General features: G+C 41.9%; 1 protein-coding gene across 1 annotated transcript; it reads right to left on the reverse strand.

Moving 5' to 3' along the window:
- Window positions 1-1,065: 1,065 nt before the first annotated feature.
- Window positions 1,066-14,355, reverse strand: LOC133077536 (zinc finger protein 211-like). The gene is made up of 3 exons (XM_061172298.1): window positions 14,135-14,355; window positions 12,741-12,867; window positions 1,066-4,717 (listed from the first exon to the last, which is right to left on the reverse strand). The coding sequence occupies exons 1-3, from the start codon at window positions 14,165-14,167 to the stop codon at window positions 1,983-1,985; spliced, it is 2,895 nt and encodes a 964-aa protein (XP_061028281.1). The 5' UTR covers window positions 14,168-14,355; the 3' UTR covers window positions 1,066-1,982.
- Between the last annotated feature and the right edge of the window lie 1,417 nt (window positions 14,356-15,772).

The raw sequence follows: 15,772 nt of genomic DNA on the forward strand, positions 1-15,772 counted from the left end.
AATCTATTTGTAAGGATATCTTATTGTATATCAAGTGAGGGAAATTTTACAAAATAATTGTCATGTATTGTATAAAAAATACCAAGGGAAAACAACTTGAAGGAAATCAGAGAGATTGTGTCAGAATGGACATTAAAGGGAGATGAGAAATAAATGTAATTTGTGCGACTTTACATGGTTCTGGACTGAAAAGACTAGATATAAAGGACATAAATAGGATGCTTGAGATCAGTAGGATGGCAGTTCTCTGCATTACACTGGTATTCCCTAATATGCCAGAGGTCCTCTCTAATGCAGTAAAGAAAATGAACATATAACAATTGGAAAAGAGGAAAGCAAGCTGTCCTTCCTTAATACAAGTCAGTATTTCCACAACTGTCCACCTTCACTAAAGTCCTACTCTGGATACCCTATTTACTCTTTAAACCCATCCCAAACCCATTTTTCCTCAACTGTAACTTGCTCTTTTTCTCCCTTTTCATAGGAGCATCTCATTCTAATATTCCATGAAATCTAATTACCTAGGTGCAGTTTCCATCAACTATAATATTGCTTACATAAGGACTGACTCCTTTTTATGTCTTGGACATGAATATATCCCATTTACTAGAATATGCCTTACTCACAAGATTGCTGCTATATTTCTTGAGACACTGAACCCATATGATAATAGACGTGTGTTCTTCATTTGCATCACTTCGGATAGTTTTTCTAACTCCATTATGTCTTCTTTCCGTTTCATGATTGCTTTGCATAGTATTGTCATTGTAACAATCTTAATTCTTCCAATGCAAGAGCACAGGATATCTTTCCATTTCTTTATCTTCAATCTTCTTCATCAATGTTTTGTAGTTTTCTGAATATATGTCTTTCAAGCCCTCAGTTAATTTGCTACTAGATATTTTATTCTTTCTGATGTGATCTGAAGCAATTTTATTTTTTTTACTTTTTCTTTCTGATAGTTCATTATTAGTGTATAGAAATACAACAGATGTCTATATATTTGTACTATATCCTATAGCTTTGCTGAATTCGTTAATTAGTTCTAAGAGTTTTGAGGTGGACACTAGGGTTTTCTATATAAAGTATCATGTTATCTGAAAATATCTGTTTTACCTCTTACCTTCGAATTTGGATGCTTTTGCTTGTCTGATTGCTGGGGCTAGGACTTCCAATACTATGTGAAATAGAAGTGGTGGGAGTGGGCATCCTTCTCTTCTTCCTGAATTTAGGGGAAAGCCTTTCAGCTTTCCACCAGTATGATGTTTGCTGTGGGTTTGTCATAAATGGCCTTTATTGAGATATGTTCCCTCTATACCCACCTGGATGGGTTTTCATCATGAATGGATGCTGAATTTTGTCAAATGCTTCTTCTCTGTCTACTGAGATGATCATGTTATTTTTCATCCTTCCTTCTGTTAATGTGGTGTCCTACATTGATTAGTTTTCTCTGTCCTGGGACTGGGTCACATCCACATCCCAAGGTTGAGTCTGTTTCTCGATTTTGGCTGCCCCACATCTACTGCACACCTGTGGCATGGAGTTAGCAGGACCAGATCATGATCGGGTACATAAGTCGGATCCTTCATAGGAAAGCCATCAATATTTGTTCCCAGTGAAACGACAGTCCTGTCCAGTCACATGCGGGGAGGAGGGGGTGTCCTGAGCAGAACTCTTTGTGTCTGTGTGAGGGTGGCAAGAGGGTGTCCGAATGGACAAAGTGTTGAGTCCCCAAAGCAGGGTAGGGAGTGAGAGAGGAGCGCTGTGGCCAGACTCCTCATGGCCTGAACCAGTCAACCTAGCACTGTATCCTAAATCCCTGTCCATTGCTGGGAGTTCACAAGCAGATGACACCCCTTCCCTCACCCTGAGTTTCTTCTCTAGAAATGGTCCATCTGTTGCATGATGACTGCACCTGTTCCTCCCATTCTGTTACCATGTCAAACTCCTCCGAACCCCAGTGGCGTCCTTATCGGCTGCATTCATAGAGCGTTTTCTCCACGGTGAACTCTCTGATGATGAATTAAGCTGCACTTTTGGATAAAAGATTTACCACATTCTTTGCACTCATGAGGCCTTTCTCCAGTATGGATTTTCCTATGGGTACTGAGGATTTGTCTCTGGCTAAAAGATTTTCCACATTCACTGCACTCATAAGGCCTTTCTCCAGTATGAACACTCTGATGATTTCGGAGGCCAGACCTAGAAGTAAAAGATTTCCTACATTCCTTACACTCATAAGGCCTTTCTCCTGTGTGAACTCTCTGATGATTTTGGAGGCCAGATCTCGCAGTAAAAGATTTCCCACATTCCTTACACTCATAAGGCCTTTCTCCTGTGTGAATTCTCTGATGATTTCGGAGGCCAGCTCTCGCAGTAAAAGATTTCCCACATTCATTACACTCATAAGGCCTTTCTCCTGTGTGAACTCTCTGGTGTTTAATAAGGCCAGAAATAACAATAAACAATTTCCCACATTCACGGCACTCATAAGGTCTTTCTCCAGTATGAACTCTCTGGTGATTTCGGAGGCCAGACCTAGCAGTAAACGATTTCCCACATTGGCTGCACTCATAAGGCCTTTCTCCTGTGTGAACTCTCTGGTGTATAAGAAGTTGACATCTATGAATAAAGGACTTCCCACATTCACTGCACACATAAGGCCTTTCTCCTGTGTGAATTCTCTGGTGTATAAGAAGTTGACATCTATGAATAAAAGATTTCCCACATTCACTGCACACATAAGGCCTTTCTCCTGTGTGAACTCTCTGGTGTATAAGAAGTTGACATCTATGGAAAAAGGATTTCCCACATTGGCTGCACTCATAAGGCCTTTCTCCAGTATGAATTCTCTGATGATTTTGGAGGCCAGACCTAGCTGTAAAAGATTTCCCACATTGATTACACTCATAAGGCCTTTCTCCTGTGTGAACTCTCTGGTGTATAAGAAGTTGACATCTATGAATAAAGGATTTCCCACATTCACTGCACTCATAAGGCCTTTCTCCTGTGTGAACTCTCTGGTGTATAAGAAGGTGACATCTATGAATAAAGGATTTCCCACATTCATTGCACTCATAAGGCCTTTCTCCTGTGTGAACTCTCTGATGATTTTGGAGGGCAGACCTAGCTGTAAAAGATTTCCCGCATTCATTGCATTCATAAGGCCTTTCTCCTGTGTGAACTCTCTGGTGTATAAGAAGTTGACATCTATGGATAAAGGATTTCCCACATTGGCTGCACTCATAAGGTCTTTCTCCAGTATGAATTCTCTGATGATTTTGGAGTCCAGACCTAGCTGTAAAAGATTTCCCACATTGGCTGCACTCATAAGGCCTTTCTCCTGTGTGAACTCTCTGGTGTATAAGAAGTTGACATCTATGGATAAAGGACTTCCCACACTGGCTGCACTCATAAGGCCTCTCTCCAGTATGAATTCTCTGATGATTTTGGAGGGCAGACCTAGCTGTAAAAGATTTCCCACATTCACTGCACTCATAAGGTCTTTCTCCTGTGTGAACTCTCTGGTGTATAAGAAGTTGACATCTGTGGATAAAGGATTTCTCACATTGGCTGCACTCATAAGGCCTTTCTCCAGTATGAATTCTCTGATGATTTTGCAGGACAGACCTAACTGTAAAAGATTTCCCACATTCACTGCACTCATAAGGCCTTTCTCCTGTGTGAACTCTCTGGTGTATAAGAAGTTGACATCTATGAATAAAGGATTTCCCACATTCACTGCACTCATAAGGCCTTTCTCCTGTGTGAACTCTCTGGTGTATAAAAAGTTGACATCTATGGATAAAGGATTTCCCACATTCACTGCACTCATAAGGCCTTTCTCCAGTATGAACTCTCTTATGTTGAAGGAAATTGGACTTTTTGCTAAAAGATTTTCCACATTCACTGCATTCATAATGCTTTTCTCCAGTGTGAACTCTCTGATGTTGAATGAAGCTGGACCTTTGGAGAAAAGATTTAGCACATTTCTTGCATGCATAAGGCTTTTCTCCGGTGTGGATCTTCCTATGCACACTGAGGTGGTGGCTTCGGCTAAAGGATTTTCCGCATTCGCTGCACTCATAAGGCTTTCCTCCAGTGTGAACTCTCTGGTGCTGCATAAGATTACAACTTTGGGTGCAGGCTTTCCCACATTTGCTGCACTCACAAAACCCTTCACTAGTGACGACTCTCTCACACATATCTGTGTGGCTGGAGGCTTTCTTGCCTTCTCCCCAGCTCCGATTAATTGTTCCACTGTGAAAAACAGCTTCACACTCGTGACTGTTGTTTCGTTCCTTCCTGATATTACTGGCCTGTTGCTGAAGTCCCATGTTGGCTGCTAATTTCTTCCCAATTTCACTGTACACAGAGAGATTCCCTGAAGCGTAGACTGTGAAGCTCTTCAAAAATGCAAGTCTCCCCACATCACATCGGAAGGGTTTCTCTCTAATGTGCTGCTTCTGGTGCTGTTGAAGGTTTGCAGTGAAATAGAACTGTTTCCCACATGCCCCACATGTGTATGCTTTCTGGCCCCTATTTGTTCCCTGCTCTTCAGCCAAGTGCAAAATGTCTCTCAAGACTGGGACGCACATCTTACAGGGCTGGGCCTTCTCGGGAGATGAACCTGCCCTGGGGGTCCTAATCTGTGATACTCCCTCCACACATATGTTCTCTTCAGAAGGTGTCTCTTCATCGACTCCACGCCAAGAACCTGAAAACAAAGACGTGATGGTGAAATTCATGTTGACGTTGTTGGATGGGGGTGACACCATCACAACTGTATGTCTGACACATGAAAGAACCAATCCACGGGACTGTGTTCAGCAAATGGAGTTGGGGTCAAATTGAGGATGCAGCTGTTCTGCATTATTGGGACTTAAGGTCACAGAATTGAGGAGGCCTCACCAAGCACAGGACACAAGGACTGGATGTGGCCCAAGGGTGAAAGGCATGTTCTACAATTCACTCCTCTGTCAATGGCTTTCACCAGGACCACATCTGCTGCTGATCTGTGATACTGTGCACAAGTATATGCCCTTGCACCAGAAAATCTGACTGAAACAGTAGCTGGTATTCATGGAACATTAAAGGTATACCTGCCTAATGCCATTCAACGATACCTGCACAATGTCATAAAGTACTATAGAGAAAACAATGTGAAGACTACATGAGAGAAGTGGCTTAGAGAGGTGGTAGGGAATAAATCCCAGGCTGCAGTCAGAATAAAAATGAGTAGTCGTAGAAATGACAAGTTGGCAGAGTACCAAGAATGGAGAAAAGACAAAAGAAGTGATTTGGGGCCACTGGCAATGGGGCTAAAACACCAGTCACACAAGATATGTTCCTGATATGACTTAAAACACAGACCTGATATCAAGCCCTCCCCCAGCTGCCATTCATCTTGGCCAGACTACCTGTGAGCTCTTTTTGCTGAGACCAGAGTCATATCCATCCTGTGAAGTCCCAAGGACTCTCCATCCCCAGTTGAACAACTACATGGGACACAAATGACACAAGGCCTAATGGAATGTCAGGACGGGTGAGTGGCCAATACGAACCCAGAGGAACTAAGCACACAACAGACAAAGGAACGATATTTAAATACTACAAACAGAAACGTCAGTGGAGCCAGAGGGAAGGATGTACAGTGGATGGAGTACAAAATGTTAGGAAACAAAATGGAAACAAAATGTTAGGTGTTTTTCTCCCCACCTGAAAAACAGGGGATGGGTTAGGAATCCATCTCCCTACCTGAAAAACACTGGATGGAGTAAAAGGTGTTAGGAATCCACTCCCAACCTGAACAACAGTGTATGGAGTACAAGGTGTTATGAATCCGTCTCCCCACCTGATTTTAAGGGCCAGTGTCTCTTTTCCCACTCTTCATTTTTCTGTTTTTTCGCTTTTGGAGAGTGAGATATTTAAGGACTAACATTCAAAATCAGCCACTTATATGGAGGAATTTCAAAAGTCATAGTGCACCCCCAAGAAAGGCAAAGTGAAAACCCCTTAAGTTTACACCTCATGTTGATATCCAGGAAAGAGTCACCTGAAAACATCAACAACAAAGAGAAGCCCCCACCAGCAAACCCTTGTTAAAGTGAATACAGGATCTCCAGAGTTACCATATTATAAGATACAAATGCTCAGTTTTCAATGACAAAAACACAAGACATACAAAGAAACAGGAATGTATGATACAGTCAAAGGAAAATAACAAATCAACCGCAACTATAACTTATAAACAGGTACACAAAAAATAGATGGCAAACTAACTAGAAAGATTTAAAAACAACTGACTACAGGATGTTCAAATAGCTAAAAACAAAAAAACAAAAAAAACAAAACAGGTGTACAGAAAAAAAATGTTGCCTGAACAAAGTGGGAATAACAATAAAGAAAGAGAAAGTATAAGTATTGTAAAAATGGAAATTTGGGAACTGAAAAGTACAATTGCTAAAAAAAAAACAGGTGTACAGAAAAAAAAGTGTTGGCTGAACAAAGTAGGAATAACAGTAAAGAGATAGAAAGTATAAGTATTGTAAAAAAGGAAATTTGGGAACTGAAAAGTACAATTGCTGAAGTGAAAAATAAAAATAAAAAACACTAGAGGAATTTGAAACAGAAAAACATAGCACACTTATGGATTGATATGAATAGGAACATCCAAAAATCTAAGTAAACTCCAAGCAGAATAGACTGTGAGAGCCATACTGCAGCACATTATAATAAAACTGTTGAAATGCAGAGACAAAGAATCTTGAAATCAGCAAGAGAAGTGACTCATTCCAGACAAGGGATCCCCAAGAAGGTTATCAGCACATTTCTAATCAGAAATCTGGCCAGAAAGCAGTGGGCTGATATATTTAAATTGTTGAAGGAAAACAACATGTCAACCAATAACCCTACATCAGGGAAACATCCTTCAAAAACTAAGGAAAATTAACATATTCCAACGTAAACAAAAGCTAAAGAAGTTCTTTAACACTAGCCTTGCCTTGCAGCAAATGCTAAATGGAGTCTTTCAGGTTGAAATGAAAAAAACACTAAATGGTAATTCAAAGTTATTTGAAGAAATAATGATCTCTGATAAAGATAAATCCATAGAAAATTATAAAAGCTACTGCGATTGTAAGTTTATAACAGCACTTTTTCTTTTTCTACCTGATTGCACAGAATAATGCATTTAAAGAAACTGTAGTCTCAGGTTAAACACACCGCATACAAGTATGTAATTTTGTAAAATCAATACTAGAAAATGGTGGGGATAGAGCACTACAGAAGGAGAGATGTTTTTGTAATGTTATTGATGGTAAGCTGGTGTAAATTAAAATTAGTATACTGGTAGGTTTAGGATATAAAATGTAATCCCCATGGTAACTACAAATAATCATATAATGTACACAAAGGAAATGAAAAAACAATTAAAACATATCACTAAACAAATTTAAATACAAAAGGAGAAAATAACAAAAAAATAAGGAACAACAAGCTCTAAGGCATACAGAAAACAAAGAGCAAAATGACAAAAATACCTCTTATCAGTAATTGCTCTAAATGTGAATGGATTAAACTCTCAAAGCAAAAGACAGACTGACAGATTTTTTTAAATGATCCAACTGTATGCTGTTGACAAAAGTCAATTAAATTGAAAATGAAAGGTTAGAAAAAGATATTTCATGCAAATAGTAACCAAAAGAACACAGGGGTGGCTATTATTCATATCAAACAATAAAGAAGTCTAGGGACTTCCCTGGTGGTGCAGTGGTTGGGAATCTGCCTGCCAATGTAGGGGACACAGGTTTGATCCCTTGTCTGGGAAGATCCCACATGCCGTGGAGCAACTAAGCCCGTGCGCCACAACTACTGAAGCCCACACACCTAGAGCCTGTGCTCTGCAACGAGAAGCCACCACAATGAAAAGCCCGTGTGCCGCAACGAAGACCCAACGCAGCCAAAAATAAATACATAAAATAAATAAATTTTTTTAAAAAGACCCAATGCAGCCAAACATAAATAAATAAAAAAATTAAAATAAGTATACATATTTACACACCTCATAATAGACCATCAAAAGATATAAAGCAAAACCTGACAGAACTGAAAAGAGAAACAGTTCTACTATAGTATGGGAACACTTCAATGCTCTGCTCTCAGCAACAGACAGGAACAATAGTTTAAATTAGATAAAGATCATACAAACTGTCCTCTCCAACTGAAACAGAATGAAGATAGAGATCAATCACATATGGAAAACTTAAATATCCACAAATTTCTGGAAATTAAACAACATGCTTTGAAACAACCAATAGGTCCATGAAAAAAAACTCACACAGGAAACTAGAAAATACTTAAGAGACTAAAGAAAACAATAATATAACATACTAAAACTTATAGGATGCCACAAAAGCAGTACTAAGGAGAAAATTTACATCTATAAATGCTTACATATAAACAAAGAAATATCATCAATCAACAACTTACCTTTACAACTTGAGGAACTACAAAACAAACAAACTAAACAAAGCCTTCTGAAAAAGGAAATGATGAAGATTAGAAAAACAAAATAGCCAGAACATTCTGTTCTTAACAAAGCCTGCCCTCAGTAGAAACTACTTAACCAGAGCCTAACAACTGTCATTTTATCAGAGCCTAACTTACCTGGGAAAGAGGAAATACCCAACTACAGCCCCCAATATCCAGCCTGTCCCAACTAAGGGAGGGAAAATTAAATTGAGAAGAAGTTGTGAAGTTCAGGATCCAGACACACAGGCTCATTAAAAGATTGAAAATTAAATATAATATGAATGCTAACAGCAACATGCATGCTTCCACTCTCCACATCTTACCAACACATCAATAAAAGCCTATCTACAATGGTTCCTTTTAGGCAATACATCATGCCAGTTACAAAGAAAAAAATTACAGGGCCAACTAAAAGGCCAAAAAACAAATTTTGAAAAGGCAAAGGAAGCTTCAGAACTAGAATCATGTATCACAGGGAGGGACTTCTCTAGGGATCCAATGGTTAAGTCTCCACAGTTCCACTGTAAGGGGCACTGGTTCAATCCCTGGTAAGGGAACTAAGATCTTGAATGCCAGGAAGGGAAGGGAGAGGATGGGAGGGGAGGAAGAAAGAAAGGAGGGAGGGAGGGAGGGATATCACAGGGATGTTGGAATGATCAAATTGGTAATGTAAAACAATTATGATTAATATGCTAATTAATGCCTGCTAATGGATAAAGCAGACAGCATATAAGACAAGAAAGGCAATGCAAGCAGAGATGAAAATTCTAATAAAGAACCAAAAGGAAATGCTAGAGATCAAAAAGAACAGAAGAGGAATGAAGAATGAATAGGATGGGCTTATTAAGACTGGACACAACTCAGGAAAGAATCTCTCAGCTTGAGGTTCTCGTAGTAGAAACTTCTAAAACTGAAAAACAAAGAGAAAAAGGACTAAAAAAAAAAGAATATCTAAAAACTGTATAATACCTGCAAATGCTTTAACATACATAAATAGAAACATCAAAAGGAAAAAAAGAATAAGGAATAGAAAAAATATTTGAAGCAATAATGATGGAGAATTTCCACCAAATTGTCAGACACCAACCCACAGATCCAGGAAGCTCAGAGAACATCAAGCAGGTTTAATGCCAAAAAACTACGCCTAAGCTGGGGCTTCCCTGGTGGCACAGTGGTTAAGAACCCGCCTGCCAATGCAGGGGACACAGGTTTGAGCCCTGGTCCAGGAAGATCCCACATGCTGTGGAGCAACTAAGCCTGTGTGCCACAACTACTGAGCCTGCACTCTAGAGCCCGCAAGCCACAACTACTGAGCCCACGTGCCACAACTACTGAAGCCTGTGAACCTAGAGCCCATGCTCCGCAACAAGAGAAGCCACGACAATGAGAAGCCCGCACACCACGATGAAGAGTAGCCCCCGCTCACCGCAACTAGAGAAAGCCCGCGCACAGAAACGAAGACCGAACACAGCCATAAATAAATAAATATATTAAAAAAAAAAACTACACCTAAGCATATCACATTCAAATACAGAAAAAAAAAAAAATCCCAAAAGAAACCAGAGGAATAAACACTTTAGTCATGGGGAAGCAACAAAAAGAATAACATCTGAATTTTCAGAAATCATGCAAACAAGAAGAGAAAGGAGTGAAACATTTAAAGTTTGGCGGGGTGGGGGGGGGTGGCCAATGTCAGCCTAGAATTCAGAATGCAATAAAATTACTCTTAAACAGTGATGGTGAAATAAACACTTTCTTAGATGCACAAAAATCGTGCGAATTCATTTTAAAAAGTTCTTTAGAGAGATGGAAAATAATACAGATCAGAAATTTGGGTTTCACAGAGAAAGAAAGAGCATTGTAGAATTTTAAAAGTTTCACTGACATATAATTGATGTGGAACATTTTATTTGTTTAAGCTGTACAACATAATTTGATATGTGTATACATTGTGCAATGATTACAATAAGTTTAGTTAACACCACAATACAATTTTTTTCTTCTGATGAGAACTTTTAGGATTTACTCTCTTAGCAAATTTGAAATACACCATACAGTATAATTAACTATAATCACTAAGCTATGCATTACATCCCCGGGACTTATTCACGTTACAACTAGAAGTCTGTAGCTTCTGACACCATTCATGCATTTCATCTAACCCTGTTCGCCCATCCCCTACTCTGGCAACCACTAATTTCTGTGCTGTCTCTGAGTTTGGTGTGTGTGTGTGTGTGGTTTTTTTTTCTTTAAAGATTCCAGGGACTTCCCCAGTTGTCCAGTGGTAAAGAATGCGCCTTCCAATGCAGGGGACGCAGGTTTGATTCCCTGCTCGGGAAACTAAAATCTGACATCCCGCGGGAAAACTAAGCACGCACGCCACAACTACTGAGCTCGCGTGCCTCAACTAGAGACTCTGTGTGCCACAACTACAGAGTTCACAAACCCTGGAGCCTGCGCACCACATCTAGAGAAGAGAAAAACCTGCACACCACAACTAGAGAGAACCTTGCGCTGCAACAAAGAGCCTGAGCGTCCCAACGAAAGATCCCGCATGCCTCGATGAAGATCCCGCGTGCTGCAACTAAGACTCACCACAGACAAAAGGAAAAGATTCCACATGTATGTGTAATTATGGAGTACAACTGACTCTTGAACAACATGGGTTAGAACTGCATGGGTCCACTTACACATGGTTATGTTTAATTAAATAAACACAGCACCACATGATCTGTAGTTGAATGAATCCACAAATGCGAAACTTCAGAATCACAGGGCTGACTGTGAAACTTCATCATCTGCAGATTTCAGTATATGCAGGGGCTCCTGGAATCAATCCTCTCTGGAAACTGGCAAATAACTGTATTTGTCTTTCCCTGTCAGACTTATTTCACTTAGCATAATGCTCTCAAGGTCCATCCATGTTATTAAAAATGGCAGAATTTCTTTCTTTTTTAATGGTTGAACAATATTGAATAGTGTTCCATATACAGCACATTTGTTACCCATTCATCCATCAATGGACACTTAGGTTCTTTTCATGTCTTGGATAGTGTGAATAATGCTGCAATAAACAGGGGGTACAGATATCTTTTTTTTTTTTTTTAATAAATTTATTTATTTATTTTTGGCTGCTTTGGGTCTTCGTTGCTGCACACGGGCTTTCTCTAGTTGTGGCGAGCAGGGGCTACTCTTTGTTGTGGTGCATGGGTTTCTCATTGCGCTGGCTTCTCTTGTTGCGGAGCACGGGCTCTAGGCACAGGAGCTTCAGTAGTTGTGGCTCACGGGCTCTAGAGCGCAGGCTCAGTAGTTGTGACACATGGGCTTAGCTGCTCCGCGGCATGTGGGATCTTCCCAGACCAGGGCTCCAACCTGTGTCCCCTGCATTGGCAGGTGGATTCTTAACCACTGCGCCACCAGGGAAGTCCCCAAATATCTTTTTGATATGATGATTTCACACCCTTTGGATAAACACACAGAGGTGGAATTGCTGGATCATACCGTAGTTCCTTAATTAATATTTTAAGGACTTCCCTGTGGTGCAGTGATTAAGAACCTGCCTGCCAATGCAGGGGACATGGGTTCGATCCCTGAGCCAGGAAGATCCCACATGCCGCAGAGCAACTAAGCCCATGCACTGCAACTACTGATCCTGCGCTATAGATCCTGCACGCCACAACTACTGAAGCTCACACATCTAGAATCCATGCTCTGCAACAAGAGAAGCCACCACAATGAGAAGCCCATGCACCACAAAGAACAGTAGCTCCCACTCGGCTCAACTAGAGAAAGCCCACACTCAATGAAGACCCAATGTAGCCATAAATAAATAAATAGATAGATAGACAGACAGATAGATAGATAAATAAATAAATAAATAAATAATGTCGGGTGCAGAAATGGAGCAACCTTTGAGTAGTATGGATCCGTACCCTCACTTGGCCCAAGAGAGGGCAAGCAAGGAGGGATCTCTAAAGCGGACTGCAACACTGCTGAACCTGAACGGTCACCTGCAAGACTTTGGAGCTACAAGTTTCATGGCACTAAGGAGTAGGGATGCACTCTGCCTAGCCATTGTAACCGCAGCACATAACTTTAAGAAGAAAGCAGTGCCCATGGTCCAGATGTGAGAAGGACAGAACTACTTTGGGGAAAAGGAGAAAGGCAGAGCCTAGCTCAGAGGATGGGGATGGGTGTGAGGGCCTTACCCAGCATGCAGACAAGGGCAAAGTTCTCCAGCATGACATCAAGGTACAGGTGTATCTGAACCTCATCAAGAAGACACCATTCCTCGCAGGAGAAGTACACGGCCACATCCTCAAAGGTCACACTGCCCTGGTATAACAGGGACAAATATAACCATGAACAGTCTCATTCCTGAAAACCCACAGTCCATCTTCCCACACATTTCCCCTACCGCCCAACCAGATGGAGCCTCTCAAGACCTGGAGAAGAGAACCTCCCTCCTTTGATCTGAACCTCCCATTGCCTCCAGAATACACAGGCAGTCATTTCAAGTCTAACTCCAGTTCTTCCCTGTTTATTTCCATCAGAAAAAAGGAGACCTGCGCTTACCTAAACAAGCTCAGCCTCACCTCAAAACACTGCCACAGGGACTTCCCTCGTGGTCCAGTGGTTAAGGTTACGAGTTTCCACTTCAGGGGGCACAGGTTCAATCCCTGGTGGGAGAACTAAGGATCCCGCATGACGTGTGGTGTGGCCAAAAAAAAACATTAAAAAAACAATGCCACGTACTGGTACCGGTTCCAGGAGTAACCTTCCACACCTCCTTCCATCAGTGGTGGGAAACTAGAACCCCCTCCACAAAAGCTGGCCTGCACTCAGGAAACCAAGCATGGGGTTCTCCAGGGTCCCCAAACCAAAGTGCTGGGAGAATGGCAGGTGAAGAACCCTAAGACACCTCAAATACACAGAATGTGTGCGTGGGGCGTGAGAACAAGTGAGGGACTGGGACAACCTCCACTTGCCCAAAGTGCTTCTCCAGCCCATGGAACCTGTGGGAAAAGGCAGGCGATGGAGGAAAGTGACCTAGGCAGTGCTTCAGGGACTTACACCTTCCCTGGACCTGTGCCCAGTACCAGAGCCAGGTAAACTCTGGCTGACTTGCTAACCTCTCCTCTGTGCCTCCATCCTCAGTGCTCCCACTTACCAGTTGTGACCCTGAAAAAAGCCACAACTTCCCTCTGCCTCAATGTCCTCATCACTCCCCTACATTCTGCTTTCCGTTGAACACTTTGGAGAATTTTTAAAAGCCTAGCTCAGATTGTGCCCTTCCTTTGCTCAAAACTCTCCACCGCTCCCAGGGCCCTAAGAAGAGAAACACAACCACTCGTCTACCACTCCAGGTGCAGCCTGGCCTCAAACTGCGTTCCTCGCAGAAACAAGATGGACTCCGGGTTCCCGAATATTCCCGCTTCAGTTGTATCTCCAAGCCTCACTCAGACCACATTACAACGGTGGTCAGAAATAAGGACGCCACCCCTGCAGGCCTCACCGTCCTGGACCAGACGCCTCTCACTCAGGGGTTTCGTATTTGGGTGGGGAAACGGGCAGGGGAGAACCCGGAGCCCGCAGCATTTACCTGAGCCGGGTCCCTCAGCGCAGCCGCCGCCATCGGAGCTCCTGGGCGGAGAGGAGTGGCGACAGTCGAGGGATCCGGTCGGACTTTGTACCGATGCACCCCGCAGGCGGCGGTGTCCCCAACAGTCAGGCCGTCCCTTTGCAGTGTGTACAAAGCCTCCTCCTGCGTCTTCTTGGCCCGTCACCTCACTCCCATCACCGCACACTCCGACCTTCCGACTAGCTCCACGATCAAAATGGGCGCCACGAGGACGCCGGAAGTTCTTCTCCCGGAGGTTCGCCCTCCCGGAAATGCCCCCTTCCTGGATTTTCATTGGATGAACGTCGCTGCCTTAGCGCAAATTCTTCTGGGTAATGTAGTGCCAAGGACTCAGGGAAGGTCACCCCGCACCTGAATCGCCGGGAAAAAGCCAAGCTGCACCAAGGAAGCACTGGAAAATGACCTCTAGGGCGGGAAAGGGGCTCCTGTCTTCTTAAGGGAGCGGGGAAGATTTGTTGTTCTTTTTCTAATTCTCATAGGTAGTAGTTTAGGGGCTCCAATCTTCTTAAGGGGGAAGGGAACCTTTGTCGTTCTTCTTTTTCTAATTCTCATAGGTAGGAGGTTAGGCTATTTATTTGAGATGTCTCTTGTTCCTTGAGACCTGCATTGCTATGGACTTCCCTCCTAGAATTGCTTTTGCTTCATCCCATAAATTTTGGAGTGTTGTGCTTCAGTTTACATTTGTCTCAAGATATTTTCTGCTTTCCCATTTGATTTCTTCACTGACCCATTTGTTTTTCAGTAGCATGTTATTTAGACTCCACATATTTGTTCTTTTCCCATTTTTCTTATTGTAGTTGATTTCTGGAGAGATCCCTGCTCGCCTAGTGGTTAGGATTCAGCGCTTTCATTGCCGTGGCAGGGTTCCATCCCTGTTCAGGGAACTGAGATCCCACAAGTCATGTTACAGGGCCCCCACAAAAAAATAATAATAATTACTGTAGTTGTGTTTTTGATGTCATATTTTACATCTTTGTGCTTATCCTGTTGTGTGTGGTTCTACTTCCTTCTACATTTTAAAAAATCTACTTACCAGCTTATTTAAACGATCTTCATTCTTTACTATATATTTGCCATCCCTAGTGAGATTTTCCCTTTCCTGAAGATTATTACTTATTTTCCATTTAGAGAAGACTCTTCAACATTTCTATTACTGTAGGATTAGTATTGATGAATTCTTTTGGGTTTTGCTGATCTGGGAAGTTCTTTATCTCTCCTTCTTTTCTAAATGATAATCTTGCTGGTTAGAGTATCCTAGGTTGCAGCTTTCTCCCTTTCAGCACTTTGAATATATCCTGCCATTCCCTTCTGGCCTGCAAAGTGTCTGCAGAGAAAACAGCTGATAGCATTATTGGGATTCCCTAGTTTATGACTCTTTCTTTTTCTCTTGATGCATTGAGAACTCTATCTTCAACTTTTGCCATTTTCTTATGATATGTCTTGGTGTGGGTCTGTTTGGGTTCATCTTGTTTGGGATCCTGTGTATCAATACTTCCTGTACCTGAATACCAGTTTCCCTCTTCAGGTAAAGGAAGTTTTCAGCCATAATGTCTTGAAAAATATTTTTGTTCCCATGCTCCCTCTCTTTTCCTTCTGGAA

Source organism: Eubalaena glacialis, chromosome 18, assembly GCF_028564815.1.
Source record: "Eubalaena glacialis isolate mEubGla1 chromosome 18, mEubGla1.1.hap2.+ XY, whole genome shotgun sequence".
NCBI lineage: Eukaryota > Metazoa > Chordata > Mammalia > Artiodactyla > Balaenidae > Eubalaena > Eubalaena glacialis.